General features: G+C 44.2%; 2 protein-coding genes across 3 annotated transcripts in view; one reads left to right on the top strand and one right to left on the bottom strand.

Moving 5' to 3' along the window:
* The window catches only part of PPAT (phosphoribosyl pyrophosphate amidotransferase), a gene marked incomplete in the record, with an annotated part of 1466229 nt that overhangs the window by 166700 nt on the left and 1283947 nt on the right, over window positions 1-15582 (top strand).
* Window positions 1-15582, bottom strand: part of PAICS (phosphoribosylaminoimidazole carboxylase and phosphoribosylaminoimidazolesuccinocarboxamide synthase) — a 1039115-nt gene that overhangs the window by 803895 nt on the left and 219638 nt on the right. The window contains exon 5 of one of the 2 annotated variants that reach the window (XM_044062488.1): window positions 15368-15436. The exons of the other annotated variant lie outside the window; for it this stretch is intronic. Within the exon in view, the coding sequence (XP_043918423.1) occupies window positions 15368-15436 (69 nt within the window). The remainder of the gene's footprint in view (window positions 1-15367; window positions 15437-15582) is intronic. 2 annotated transcript variants of the gene reach the window in all.

Here is a 15582-nt window from a genome sequence, read left to right as displayed (position 1 = left end):
TTACCCTGCCACTGGCGACCCCTGTAGGCACCCCTGGATTGGTTTCTGCCTCTAGAGCGCCTATTCCTGCCTCTTTGTGCCTTAGAGGAGTCCGGAAAGGACCAATTCTTGGAGGGCCAGTTCCTGCTAAACCTTGGAGGTTGAACTTGTAAGAAATATTTCACTGTTTGCACAGATTTTTCTTTCTCTTCCATCTTTTTTAGTACCTGCTGTGCAGGGGAACCAAATAAATTGACCTTGTCCATAGGTGCATCCAAAAGCTTAGATTTGACATGGTCTGGTAATGCCTGTTCTTTCAACCATGCATGCCTCCTGATAACTGTGCCAGTCATGGCTGATCTAAAGGAAGCCTCCAGTGCATCATAGCCACATTTTAAAGAATGGTTACTAACCTGCTGTATGTTATGTACCATTTCTTGAACATACGTTTTATCTAAAGATTCTTCAGAGGACAGCTTTTTAGTCAACTGGTCAAGCATAAACTCTTGATATTGAATCATATGAAATTGGCAGTTCAAAGCTCTAGCTGACAAAGTAGCAGAGGTGTAAACTTTTATCCCATCTCTCTAAGGACCTGGATTCCCTTTCAGAAGGGAGGGGGTTTTTAGAAGAAGTAGCTGCTACAGCTTTAGGACCCTGGGAGATAGTCTCTGGATCTGCAGAAGGAGCCTTATATAAGTGGTGATGAGTGTCCGGGACCCTGTAGTACCTATCAGGCTTAGCAGGAGCCGGAGGTAAAGAATCAGGAGCAGTGCAAGCATCATTAAATGCATCATCAACAACAGAAAGAACTGGAGGTATAGCTAAAGGCCTATGCTGTGGCAAATGTAGAAAGGTCCTAAGCCTTTTTCTAGAGTCTGAGAAATCTTGGCCCTGCCACTGAAATTGTTCCCTCATAGCATGCAAGGTTTCCCCAAAGGAAAATTCCTCAGGAGGAGAGGCTGAAGGGATGGACTCCTCAGCATCAGAGTCTTCGTAAGGAGAATAAGAAGCCTCAGGAGGGTCTGTATGTTCCGAGTCATCAGAGGAATCATCTGTGGATACTGGCTCAGGGGGCTCTGCTCTAGGCCTCTTTTCTGGAGTAGGGAGAGAGGCCCTGTCTGGATGAGGCTGGGCTCCACGAATTAAATAGATGAGATCCTCAGCCAAAGAAAGCATATGGGAGCTGGTGCTGGGCCTGTGAGAGGGGGGCTTGGCAGGCACAGGTTTTGATGCTTTGGCTGCTTTAGCCCTGGCAAAGGCCTTAATAGACATAGCTGGAGGAGGCCTAGCAGCTCCACGTGCAGGGGTTGAAATAGGTGTCTGATAAATCCTGTGAAACCGCAACAGAAGGTTGGATTTCAGAAGCCGTTTCTACCAGGTTAGAAGAGGCCTCGATAGAAGGCATGTTATCGGCTGAAGAAAGAACCGCTTGCTCGGTTTTGGCCGAAACCGAGACACTCGTGGTTTGCTTAACCGCAGTTTCGGCCGAAACCGCGGACCGCGAGTGTCGGTCCTTTTCTTTGTGTTTTTTGGTTATTTGCGTAGTCGGAGGATCCGACGGCATAATGTAGGCAAAATCGGAGCCGAAAATCTGTTCAGCAAAGTCCGTCGGTTAAAAGAAGCACAGGCTAGACAAGCTGCTACGTCGTGGTCTGGGCCTAAACAATGTATGCAATAGGAGTGGAAATCTTTATGAGGTATTTGTTTCCCACAAGATAAACAGTTATTAACTTTCTCTGACATCGGCTGAGGCAAGAAAGAGTCCCCAACGGGGTACTTAGCTTTATAGAAGTCTTCGAAGTAGTATTCGGTAGTAGTAATCTCTGGATCTGACCGACCGGCACTTGCGAACAGCTTCTGCTTCGGGCGCCACGCGGCAAGAAAGACTGGGGAAAATGGTGTCGGCTGATGCCTTTATACCCGAATAACTGCCGCAATGACGTTGGGTGAAGTGCGACACCAGCCGAAGCCAGACCCAGACTTTGGAATCCGGCCGACCGAAGGGCTGCCTGACGACAGGACAACCCATTTGTAAAGACTGCAGATGCATCCTTGAAGGACATCTCTGTGCTCTCCTTCCTGGATGATTGACTTTAGGTGGCCAACCGAGGAACTGTCTGGTAGAGGCCCTGACGTGGGCGCTCCTGTGATTTCAGTACTTGAGGGTGACAAATTGGGAGAAGTCCCCTTCCATCACTGGCACCAGGCTGAATGCTCTCTACTGCTGGTTGTTCTTGCCAGCAGAGAGGGATCATGAGATCAGGAATTTCACAGTGTATGTGAAGATGCTTTAGAGAGTCTGGATTCTGATCCATCCTACTTCTTCTGAGGTTGATGGCCAATGTGATTTTCATGGTGACGTCTGTATGCCTGAAACGGGCAATGTGTTATGACTACAGAGTCACTACACACTCTGGGATTTTTTCTTGCTAGCACACCATTCTTGTTGAACCCTGAACAGTTTTCATAGGACTAAAGGTCTTGTTTTATCAGACAAGTAATCTAATCTATGGCTAAACAATTAAGGGGGCATACAGTTGTGCTCCCTGTGCCAAGAAGGGTGTATGATTCGGGCACTGGACCATGAAACAGAAGCATCACTCCTTCAGTAGTTCACTTATTATGGAAATGAACATGCTAGTGGATTCATTGATCTTCTCCCTCAAACCTTTCCAAGAGTTGGTCATTCCACAAGAAGGTCACTGTGGAGCTCAGACCATTTGCCATTTTGGAGGATGTCCTGCTCCTCCTCTTCTGCTTAATGCATCAAGGCAAGACCAAGTTTGTGGTGGATGCATTCTCCAGCCTGTGGCAGGAGATATTCCTGCACACCTTCCCAAGAGTCCTTCTAATTCTGTGCTCCACTGGGAAGGACCAAAACTAAGTCTTGTCTCTCCAGTGATCAAAAGATTTATTTTCTTTTTAGGCTCCCATTTTACTGGGGGGGGGTGCAGGAAATTGTTCTTTTTTTAGCTAAAAGAGGGTCCCCAATGACTGGAGAGACTACCAGTTCTTTCTTAAGGCCTAGCTCTTGTGTTAGGCTCGCTGATTACACAGCACTTTCTATTTTGTTCATCAGAAGTGAATAAGATTGCCAGTTTCTCTGGTACAGAGGGGTTAAGTGACCAGAGTTTGACTGATGGCTTGATCTCCCATGTTGGAAATGGTGTGGGGGAGAAAGGAATGACTAAGCTTAAGCCTACTTGTCTTTCATTGGGTAGGATTGGTGGATGCTTACCTAGGTAAACATTTAGTGATAGAATCCACCAGTGGAGACCAGAAATCACATGGAGGTGCTGTCTAAATGGGGCCAGGACTTCGATTATATTGCACTTCAGTCACAAACCCTCCGCACACCATCCCTTGGATGTTATTGGCATACTCAGGAGGACCTTACAGGGCACCGAAGACCTCTGATGGTTGCCTAAGTGACTGTTACCATACTGTGCTCTCAACCAATAGAAAGTATCAACGTTAGTTGACAGCAGAGACCCTAATGGTCTTCAGGCTGTGGGGAAGTGAATGCAGTTGCCTGAAAGTCTTACCAGCATGCAGACATTCTGCCAGATGGAAGAGGTTCATTTAGGGAAACAGCACCCAGTACTGACTCAAGAGGGCCATTTCACATGTACTACTTGCACCTTAGTTATTCCATAGTCAGCTTGCATTTATCTTTTATTGGTATTCCTACCCATTGTGGCCTTGTGGTGGGCAAGAATAGCTCTTTTGACTGCTGCATACCTGCCCACCTTTGAAAAATTCCTTCCTTCCGTTGGATTTTAGCTTCATGACTGAGGCTTGCAGTACACCATATAACCTGTTTGGTTTGGCAGCCTGAAAGTAACATCAAAGAAACCATTTCTTCTGTTGGATGTTACTTCTGTCATCAGGAGCTCTTGACTTGCCTGCTCAAGAGTAATGAATCTTTTTTTTTGTTTGTTTCACGCACAAGGCCCAGTCATTCTTTCAGACAAGCTCATGTATCTGATTGAAAGTGGTTTGAGAGTTATCCCTATACTAGCCATTCATTGCTTTATTTTATTTGGTAGGGTGTGTTTATTTATTTAACAGGGCTGTGCACTGATCAATATTAACCAATTTCAGGCTAAACACAGGAGGTCTTTTTGCTACAGCAGAAAGACCTTCGTACCCTAGATGTGCACCTCCAACTGCCAACACAAGTTTTACTTAAATTGGAGGTATTGGCTTAGTAAAACCAAACCACTGCTTGGCCATAGGGAAGTAAGTGATAGTAATCCCCAAGCAAGTCTATTATTTCCAGTTGCATTTTGCTTTGGTATCTGATGGCTGTCTGTCTGTTGACAAATACTACAGTTGGAGACCACCACATGTAACTGCATCCACTGTTTGCTTCAAAAATATCTCTCTTGCAGTCATTTGTGAAATGGCCACTTGGTCTGTTTCATGCTTTCTCCAAGCATCATGTATAACAATGACTGTAGAAGCTGGACCTCCTTTTGTACTGCTGTACTCTGCTGTCCTTAAGGATTAATCTTCTGATTCTTTTGATTTTTTTTTGCTAATTCTATAGCCCCTTTCACTGTGCTGAATTTGTTGCTGGGAATTCAGCCCAACTGTAGACCCATCAAGGAAGGTCCTTAGCATTAACAAGGTTCCTGATCTGTTGAATTAAAGTAGTAATAGAAGGCACACCCCCCCCCCCCCCTGCTGAATAGCTGAATAATCTGGTACCTTCATGCTGTACCCCCGTGCTTGGATAAACTTTCTATCCAGGCTCTTTCTTGTCAAGTCAGTTACTTACGTCATGTGAGCTATGTAAATGTTAAATCTTGATTTGCTTATGTACTTTGGATTTGCAGGTAGTGTTTGTTGGGGGTAGATGATCTTTTATAGCACGGTGCATGTTAATATAGCAGGTGCTGGCTTGCAGCATAGATCTCCCCAATGCTAAGATTGCCCAAGACATGATGGTAAATTGGAGCACAGCTGAGGATGAGCCCAATTGTGGACCCACCAAGAAGGGTTCCTCTCATAGAGCAACTGACATTGTCATTGTAAAAAAAAAAGTACAGTTGTGTTTAGTAAGTACCATAATGGTAGACATTTGAATAGGGAAGCACTTCTAAGGTGGTGGTTCTTAGCCATAGCAACTGTCGATGGCAGACTGTTCCTTCCCAGTCTGACATCCCCATGAGCCTATCTACTCCAATGTATGGGTTAAAAGAAAAAGATTTAATGACTCAGTTCTGTTGTGGTAGAAAAGACTCTGAAAGCACATCCTGGCCAGTAGTGCCTTTGGTCCCCCATACCCATCCTTAGTCTCTAAAGCTTGTAAATACTTTAGCCCGAATACCTTGCTTATTATTTATTTAGCAATCAAGCAGTGTTAAGCCCTCCACAACAAACAAACACATAAAAAGGTGAAAGAAAAGGTTATAGTGTGTAACACATCACATGAAACCCCCAGATGTCCTTCAAGGATGCATATGCAGTCATAACAAATGGGTTGTCCTGTCGTCAGGCAGCCCTTCGGTCGGCCGGATTCCAAAGTCTGGGTCCGGCTTCGGCTGATGTCGCACTTCACCCAACGTCATCTCTGCTGGTCTTCGGGTATAAAGGCATCAGCCGACGCCATTTTCCTCAGTCTTTCTTGCGCGTGGCCAAGCAGAAGCTGTTCGCAAGTGCCAGTCGGTCAGATCCAGAGATTACTACTACCGAATACTACTTGAAGACTTCTAAAGCTAAGTACCCCGTTGGGGACTCTTTCTTGCCTCAGCCGATGTCAGAAAAAGTAAATAACTGTTTAACTTGTGGGAAACAAATACCTCATAAAGATTTCCACTCTTACTGCCTACTACGACGTAGCAGCCTGTTTAGCCTGTGCTTCCTTCAACCGACGAACGCTTAGGCGTCGGTCGGAGTTTGCTAAACAGTTTTTCGGCTCAGATTTTGCGTACATTATGCCGTCGGATCCTCCGACTACCCAAATTGTTAAAAAACGCAAAGAAAAAGACCGACAGACACTCATCACCACCTATACAAGGCCCCACTTGCAGATCCTGAGACTATATCCCAGGGGCCTAAGGCAGTAGCTTCGACCTCAGCAAAAAACCCTCTCCCTTCTGAAAGGGAATCCAGGTCCTTAGAGAGATGGGGGAAAAAAGTTTACACCTCTGCTACTCTCTCAGCTAGAGCTTTAAACTGTCAGTTTCACATGATCCAATACCAAGAGTTTATGCTTGATCAGTTAACTAAGAAGCTGTCCTCTGATGACTCCTTAGATAAGAAATATGTTTTAGAAATGGTGAATAACATTCAGCAGGTTAGTAACCATTCTTTAAAATGTGGCTATGATGCACTGGAGGCTTCATTTAGATCAGCCATGACTGGCACAGTGATAAGAAGGTATGCATGGTTGAAGGAACAGGTTTTGACGGATCATGTTAAAGCAAAGCTGTTAGATGCTCCTATGGATAAGGCCAGTCTATTTGGTACACCTGCTCAGCAAGTAATGAAGAAAATGGAAGAGAAGGCAAAATCTGTACAAACAGTTAAGGATTTCTTACAGGTTCAGCCCCAAGGTTTAGCAGGAACTGGCCTACCAAAATTGGTCCTTTCCAGACTCCTCAAAATCTCAGAGGCAGGAATAGACGCTCTAGAGGCAGAAATCAATCCAGAGGAGGTGCCTATAGAGGACGCCAGTGGCAAGGCAATAACCAGAGAGGCACAGACACAACCACTGCCACTGCAACAGGACAATCACAGTGACTTGACTCTGACACCGCCTACCAGGGAGCAAATAGCAGCACCTTTAGGCGGAAAGTTAGCCTTATTTTCGAAAAATTGGCACTATATCACAAAAGACAAGTGGATTTTGCAAACCATAGACCAAGGCTACAGGTTCCACTTCCACACCTTACCAGTAAAAGGAGGAATGCCAAACCTACCTCCAAATCAAAAAACAGAAGCTCTAAAGCAGATAGCTCAATTAACAAAGATGAGAGCTGTGGAAAGAGTACCAATAACACAACAGGGCAAAGGATTTTACTCCAGACTCTTCCTAGTACCAAGAAAAGAGAAAAGTTGGAGACCTATTCTCGACCTGTCCGTCTTAAACACATACATCATTGTACCAAAATTCAAAATGCTGACCCTACAGCAACTTCTTCCCATGCTGGGCAAGGAGTGTTGGCTGGTAACTCTAGATCTCAAGGAGGCATAGCTGCACGTCCCCATACGACCAAATTGCAGAAGATACCTCAGATTTCTTGCAGGATCAGAGCATTATCAATTCTCAGCATTGCCCTTTGGCTTATCTACTGTGCCCAGAGTATTCACAAAATGCCTGGCATCAGTAATCGCTCATTGCAGGCTACAGGAATCCAAATTTATCCATACCTGGACGACTGCCTGTTACAAGCGGACAACAAAAGCAAGCTGACAACAGATTTACAAAGAGTCATTTGCTTACTACAAGCCCTGGGATACACAGTCAATTTAAAAAAGTCAAGACTGATACCATCCCAGACAAGAACATTCTTGGGTGCGGAATTGGACACAGTAAAACAAATGGCATTCCTAACTGCAGAAAAACAAGCACAACTCCCTCTTTACTTCTTGGCATTAACAAAGCAGCACAAACTAACAGCAAGAAAAGTACTGCAGGCCTTGGGCTTTATGGCTTCATGCATAATCCTGGTCCCCCATGCCAGACTGCATATGGGAAAACTACAGTGGTACCTAAAGAATTTATGGTCTCAACACAGGCACAGCTTAGAAACTGAAATCCCACTAATCCCATGCCTGAAACAAGAGTTCCTATGGTGGGCTCAAGCATGCCAGTCAAACCCAGGCTTGCCCTTCCACAACTTTCAAGCAAACCAAACCATCACAACGGACGCCTCAGACCTAGGCTGGGGGGCGCACATGTTGGACAAGTGCATACAAGGATTGTGGACTCCAGACCAGCTGCACCTGCACATAAACCAAAAAGAAATGCTGGCAGTAAAACTAGCAATCCAGAAATTCAAACCATTCCTCAAAGAAGGCCATTTAATGATAAGGACAGACAACACCATAGTCATGTGGTACATCAACAAACAGGGAGGCACTCATTCATACCCCCTATGCAGAATGACTCTGGACCTTTGGAATATGGCTCTGAGCTACAACATCCAGTTACAGGCAATATTTGTGCCGGGAAAAGAAAACACCCTAGCAGACATGTTAAGCAGAACCACCTCGGATGCTCACGATTGGATGCTACACCCGGACATCTTCAAGGCCATCACAAAGAAATGGGGAATGCCACAAATAGACCTATTCGCATCCCCACTCAATCACCAGCTCAAAAAATTCTGCACAAGGACATGCCACCCACTAGCATGGAAGGTGGACTCTCTATCCTTCAGTTGGAAAGGCCTGACAGCATATACATTTCCACCTCTTCCTTTGATGCACAAAGTACTACTGAAAATCAAAGAGGAACGTCCAAGGATAATTCTGATAGCTCCGAATTGGCCAAGACAACACTGGTATCCTTTGCTGAGGAGCATGTCTCAGGGGAGAATGTGGCCAATACCCCTGATGCCTTTGATGTTAACTCAGAACAACTACAACATCATGCACCCAAACCTAAAAACCTTGCAACTGACTGCCTGGAACATCACATAACATCAACTAACCCAGACTTATCCCAAAGGGTTAAAGACATTATCCTTGAAGCCCGCAGACCTTCAACAAGAAGGAACTATGCAGGAAAATGGAAAAGGTTTGTCATTTGGAGTACTGAAAGAGGAAAAGATGTCTCGAACATAGATATTGCTAACATCCTGGAGTACTTGGCAGAGCTTCTACATACGGGCCTGTCCTATTCCTCCATCAAGATACATGCATCAGCTATTTCCGCAGAATACAGCTTGATCCACCTGTCTTTTCGCATCCTCTACTCAGGCAATTCCTCAGAGGGATCAAGAATGTAAAACCTCCTAGGAAACCACCATTACCAGCATGGGACTTGAACTTTGTGCTAGAAAAATTGACACTCCCTCCATTTGAACCAGCAGCAACAGCAGATCTTCAACACCTATCATGGAAAACTGCTTTCCTACTGGCAATTACTTCAGCAAGGAGGGTTTTGGAACTACAGGCCTTAATGGCAGTACAACCCTTCCTAATCTTCCATCAAGATAGTGTCCATGAGAACTAATCCTACATTTATGCCTAAGGTGGTATCCAGAGTGTCTTTAAACCAGGCAATCCACCTACCTACCTTCTTTCCCAATCCACAGAACAGGGGAAAGGCTGCTGCATACCTTGGATGTACATAGACAGTTACGCTACTACCTGGACAGAACCAAAAGTAACAGAAAAACTGACCAGCTTTTAGTAGCCTATGCAACAGGAAGGGAAGGAAAAGCAATTTCCAAACAGACAATCTCCAAATGGATAGGAAATTGCATAAGATTCTGTTACTCCTACCATGGAAAACCAGTTCCACAGAACATAAGACCTCATTCTACAAGGGCTACAGCCACTACCACAGCTTTCTTACGAGGAGTGGCAACCAAGGACATTATTGAGGCGGCTACTTGGACCTCCGTGCATGCATTTGCCAAGCATTATAATTTACCTCTATACTCTAGATCCCGAGCAGGGTTTGCCACTGCTGTATTGCAAGGGATCCTAACTACACCATAATTCTCCTTCCTCCTCCCCTAGTTTGGCTATGGTATTCTACCCATTTGTTATGACTGCAGATGCATCCTTGAAGGACATAGTACAGTTTTGTACCTACCATAAATGTAGATGTCTGAACAGGATAGCATCTGCAGTCAGGATTACCCACTCTCCTTCCCCTCTGTGGTACTCCTAGGGTATTTTACCCTCTTAATAGCTAGCTGGGGGGGGGAGTCTCTTATGGTGTATTTGTTTGTATATATGTACATACATGCTTATTTTTTGTGTTTGCCTTCTACTATTTTGGAAACATTGGCATTTATCCAAAATTTAGCTTTCCTAGAGGGCAACTGGCATCTGGGGCAAGAAACACTGAGGAAAATGGCGTCGGCTGATGCCTTTATACCCGAAGACCAGCAGAGATGACGTTGGGTGAAGTGCGACATCAGCCGAAGCCGGACCCAGACTTTGGAATCCGGCCGACCGAAGGGCTGCCTGACGACAGGACAACCCATTTGTTATGACTGCAGATGCTATCCTGTTCGGACATCTACATTTATGGTAGGTACAAAATTGTACTTTATTAGAACTCTTACCTAGAGGGGGAATCCCATAATACAGTGGTGAACATTTGGTCTAATATCTATTGTTTAAACTGGGTTATTCACACAGCTATTCTGTGTTCATTATAGGGATAATCATCACACTATAAATCTGTGAGAAAAGTATGAAAGCAGGACTGCTGAATCTCCCAGGAGGAAGCTATATTATGACTTAAAAAAACAAACTTTTGGGCAGTAATGTTTTGTGAAAATTTTGGACTGGTGTCTGAGTCACTGCCTAGTAAATGCCTGGAGCAGATGTATTTTTTTTGCCTCCATTGTCTGTGTACCATCAGTGCCTTCCTGGCCACTATACCAATTTGTTCCCCATTAGCACGGTGAGGGTTGAGCAGGAAGAGCCATCACTTAGGCATCCATCATGGGTAGTTCAGGTTTTACTTTTGGTTCTACCATGCACATAATCAAGTGGAGCTGAGGAGGGGCATGCAATGAGCTGACTGGGAAGGACATCCCTTCACTTCCCTAGGGTACTGCCACCAAGAAGCCCTGTCCCTTCCCTCCCAAAACATGAGAGTTGGTTTCCACCAGGGAACTTTCATCAATGACAGGTGTCCACCAGGACATGCAACCATCCTCACCCCCTTGGGAGAGGCAAGAAGAACACCTGCCTGTCTCCTATCATGCTATGACCATTAAACTCTAGTGACCAGAGTTTTCTGAGCTCCATCCTTCTGTGCCATGACTTCAACCCAATACATTCTTGGAAAAGGCAGCTGTGAAGGCCACTGCCCTAGTAGAATGCACCCTGACTATGGGTTACAAGGGCTTCCTGCTAGATTCATAGCAATGCGTGATACAGTAAGCCAACTGTTTGGAAAGAGTTTGTTTGGGAACTGGTTTTCTCATTTTGTCTGGTTTAAAAGGACACCGAGATTTGGGTCCATTGTTGTACTGACAGCATGTTGCCTGTGGATGTCCAGTAACTAGGTTCATAGGTTCATAGGTTCATACTAGGCTATCTGCCCGAGGGCATTTACAAGCCTAACCCATAGTTTTGTGGCTTACGCCACCCCTTTAGTATGGGGAACTATACCCATTATTTTGCTGTGCCTCTGTTGAGCAGTGACACTGAGGTAATCCCTGGGGTATATCTGCGATCTCCCATCCATTGGTCAAGATTTCTCTTGAGCAAGGCCAGCGAGGTGCTCTGCCTCACATATACCGGGATTTTATTCCACAGCATAGGGAGTCTTTGGGTGATGAATCTATCCCTCCAGCGCGTCCTATTAATAGCCGTGTCGAGGTTTAAGTCTCCCGCCCTTGTGGCTCTGACGGATCTAGATTTTTTGAGGTGAAGCATATTCATCAAATCTGGGTTTGACATGGCCTTGTATGTTAGGCAAAGGTCACCTCTGAGCAAGCGGTGGCGACTGAATAGAGCTGGAGTTCTTTCAGTCGGGCAGCATAGGACAGATGTTTGAGACCCTTTATCCTTTTGGTGAGGAACTTTTGTGGCCTCTCCAGCTGCTGCAAGTGTCGGGTCAGATACATTCCGAATGGGGCATTGTACTCAATCATTGGTCTGATGAGTGATGAGTATAGGGAGACTATGACCTCCCTTGATCTAGATGAGAATCCCTTCATGATAAGGTGGGCAATGTAGAAGGTCTTCCTAACTACTTTAGCTACATGGGTGTCGAATGACAGACTACTATCAACCTGGGTCCCCAGGTCCCTGATAACTTCTTCTATGCTCAGTGGATTGCCACCTATTTGGTAGCTAGGGGTAACCTTGTTTTTCCCGAAGGGTATGACTATGCATTTTTGGCATTTAACTTTAGGCCATGGCTCTGGCACCAGTTATCCGTTTCTGTGAGACCCTTCTGAAGGATATCTGTGTCAGATGTGTTTTCTACTATGGCCCAGTTTGCAGTCATCTGCAAACTTTGTCAGCCATAACCCTCCTGTGTTTGCTTGTACTTGAAAAGTAGATGCCAAACAAGAGTGGGCCCAGGACTGAGCCCTGTGGTACACCACTTGTGGCAGGCTTTGAGTCTGACATGGCGCCAGCAACTCTGACCCTGTGGGTTCTGTCACTCAGCCAGTTTGCAACCCATCTTGTGATGTATGGGTTAACATTTAAGCTGATGAGTTTTTCAATGATACCCGAGTGGGGTATTGTATCAAGGCCTTCGCCAGATCGAGGTAGGCTGTATGGACTGCCTTTCCCTCATCAATGGCTTTGGTGACTGTTTGAAAAAGTCAACCAAGTTTAGAAGGCATGATCTGCCTTTGACAAAGCCAAACTGGGATGGATCCAAAGTCTGCAAATTCCTATGTCTTTATTTATGAGGTCCATTATGATCCTCTCCATGGCTTTGCAGATAAGGCTTGTCAAGCTAATGGGCGGTAATTTCCAGGGTCGGTGGAGGCACCGCCTTTGTGAAGTGGGACCACAGTTGCAGTGCGCCACTCCTGGGTACGTATCCAGAGGTAAGACTATGATTAAACAGCTGTCCTAGCTGTGGGTTTAATTCCTCGTTGAGTTCGTGGAGCACACAGCCGGGGACACCATCAGGTCCCATGGATGCTGTGTTTTTTGCTTTGGAGAGAGCAGTTCTCACTTGGGCGTTGGAGATGTTTGGGGGGCTGCAATCGCTTGGTATAGATATCTCTCCTTTTGGGGGAGGGGAGAAGTTTGCACTGAACCTGTCAGCCAGTATGTTGGCAATGTCTGTAGGATCAGTAATCTTCACATCATTTTGAACTAGTTCTGAGCATATCTGGGAGGTTCCTCCCAATCCTTTCCCCTTTATTTCAAAGGTTGGGCAAAAGGCAGGCACTTGGATAGCCTAGTAGTTGAAACCCAGTATGGAGACTATTTTTGACAGAAAGGAGTGGTTGATTCTAAATCGGACTCTATCCATATGGATGAGTATGTATTTTGGCAACCTTCTGAATGCTGTCACTGCTATAAAGAGGAGTCTAGGAATTTTAATGGCACAGATTTACTGGGTTCAAAAGGCGTCAAGGTCTGCCTTTTGTAGTGAAGCTCATTCCTTTCAATAACACCTTTTTCTGCAGAGGCTTCAGTAATAGTGCCTCTTCCAAACATTGCATGACAAAATAGTTGTTGGAAGGGTAAAACTCTGAGTTCTGTCAAATATTACAGAATCTGATTATAGGTTCATAGAGTAGTAGTAGGCTAACTGCCCTTGCAAGCCATTTTAAGCCTAGCCAGTTATCCCTTGAGACTCAAACCCTGCACCTTGAGTTTGTAAGGCAAACACCTTAACCATTAGGCCACCCTCCCAACTCCCTTGTGCTCTCTTTTAGGGCCATGCCTTTCGATGAGCAACACACACAGAATCTTTTTCACTTAACTAGGTGCAGATTTTTTTTTACTTAGTCCCATAGCCTCTTGCACAGCATTAATGATTTCCTTTTGTGAGCCTGTATTTGAAGGGTAATAGGATCTTCAAAGCCTTGGGGTTTTGATGTTTTCGTGAACCAGGTTGCCCTCTTCCCATTCCTTTGTCATAAGTATAGTGTTGCAGAATCAGAAGATAAGTAAAACATCTGCAACCAGTGATTTTCTTTTTGAGGCTGATGGTTGTATTTGTGGCAAATCTCCCCTCTGCATAACTGACCTAAATACTTCTGAATCCACTGAGTTAGCCACTTTAGCATACTTAAAACGTCTAGCCTGGAAGGTTCTGTTTCTAATGTCCATTACTTCAGTAAGGACAGTTTCTGAACTACAGACACTGTCTGTCAGAGACCCCCTTACTGTTTTATAAGGATAGAGTGATACTTGGGGAAACCCTATTATATGAGCCAAAACTATGGAGTTGAGTAACAGCCTGTTAGCATCCCACTCTTTTTGCAGGATTACGCTGGCTGAGGTGAATGTCGCATTTGCATAAATGTTCACAAGCAGCTCAGATTTTATATGAACAGAACTAAATTCTTCCACAAAGGTAATCCGTAATCTGTTCTTAAACTGGGCTTGAAAGTTGCTAAAGTTACACACTCAAAATGGTTGGCAAACTGTAGAATTACTTCATACCAAACCTGGCATACCACTTCCAGCAAGGCTTATTCTGCTAGAGCTGTGGCTACTGACGTAGCCTTTTTCCTTAACACTTCTGCAGGTGACATTTATGTAGTGCCTTAAACTGAACTGAAGAGTGAGAAAAGCACTGATGGGAAAGGAGAGTTCCTGGTAGCCTGGGAAATTTTTATTAGCCAAGCAGTCTTTATGCATAAGGCTTGTAGACCTACTGGGTTACTGAAGGTTGACCTTCGAGGTCTCTAAGTGCATTTTTTGTTTTACCTTCATTCTAATCTGCAGTTTTAGCTATGTGGTGCAAAACTCTCAACCTCTAAGAGCAAGAAATTTGGACAAAGCCATAAATAAAATTGAGGGACAACTTTTAAATATTGCTCTTACAAACTAAGTTTGAATTTTCTGAAGGATATGAAGTCTGAAACCTAAATGTCTGTCATTATTTTCGAACTTCAGTCTTGAATGATTTACCACTAATTTGCCAGAAAACCACAATTTTATGAAAAACGGGCAAAAATATGAAGCCAAAATCTGGACATTCTGCGAAAGTCTGTACAGTTGAGAGAGTGTGTGTGGAGCATTTTCCATTTCCACTTACAGCTTTATTAAAGCTAAATCTATACATTGTGAAGCGACAATTCAAGATGGTGAACAGATAAGTAGCTGAAAGGGCAGTTGCACAAAGTAGAATTCATTGTAAATAAAATGTCTCCCTTCTATCCGCACAGTTTGCTCTGCTGTAAGTTTCACTTAAAACTTCTTACTGTGAAAAAAAAAAAAAAACACTTAAAAGCACTAACAGAACCTTTACAAGACAGTATGCACTACCTTATCAGATAACCTAAATGCATAGAGATTTCACTGTCTGAATAATTTTTGTATGCATTACACCAAGGAACACAGCATGTGTAGCAGGAGAGCTAGCTGCCCAGTCATGGAATATTTTTATTCAGTGCGTGTTAGAAACACAATACACTCTTCTAAATTTAACTTTCATAACAATTATACTGGTGCACAAAAATAATTATTTTCTTGTGACTGAAGGAGGATAAACTATATTACAGTAACTTAAAACAAAAATGCAACTACTTGCCTGTCTTTGCTGCTTTTGTTTGGTTGTCAACCATCAGGTCCACTGAAACCGTGCTTAAAGAATCCTCATCTGCAAAAAGAAACCTAGCCTAAGTATTAACATCTCCAACTTTTTTTTTTTTTTATTAGAGTAGATCCACTTACAAACTGAACAGTAATTGCCAAAGGCACCCATACCTTCTGAAATAATAAGTAATGACTTGTGACAGTGATGCC

Source organism: Protopterus annectens, chromosome 2.part1 (assembly GCF_019279795.1).
Source record: "Protopterus annectens isolate FY-2018-M chromosome 2.part1, PAN1.0, whole genome shotgun sequence".
Classification (NCBI taxonomy): Eukaryota; Metazoa; Chordata; order Ceratodontiformes; family Protopteridae; genus Protopterus; species Protopterus annectens.
This window is presented reverse-complemented; position numbering and strand designations above follow the sequence as displayed.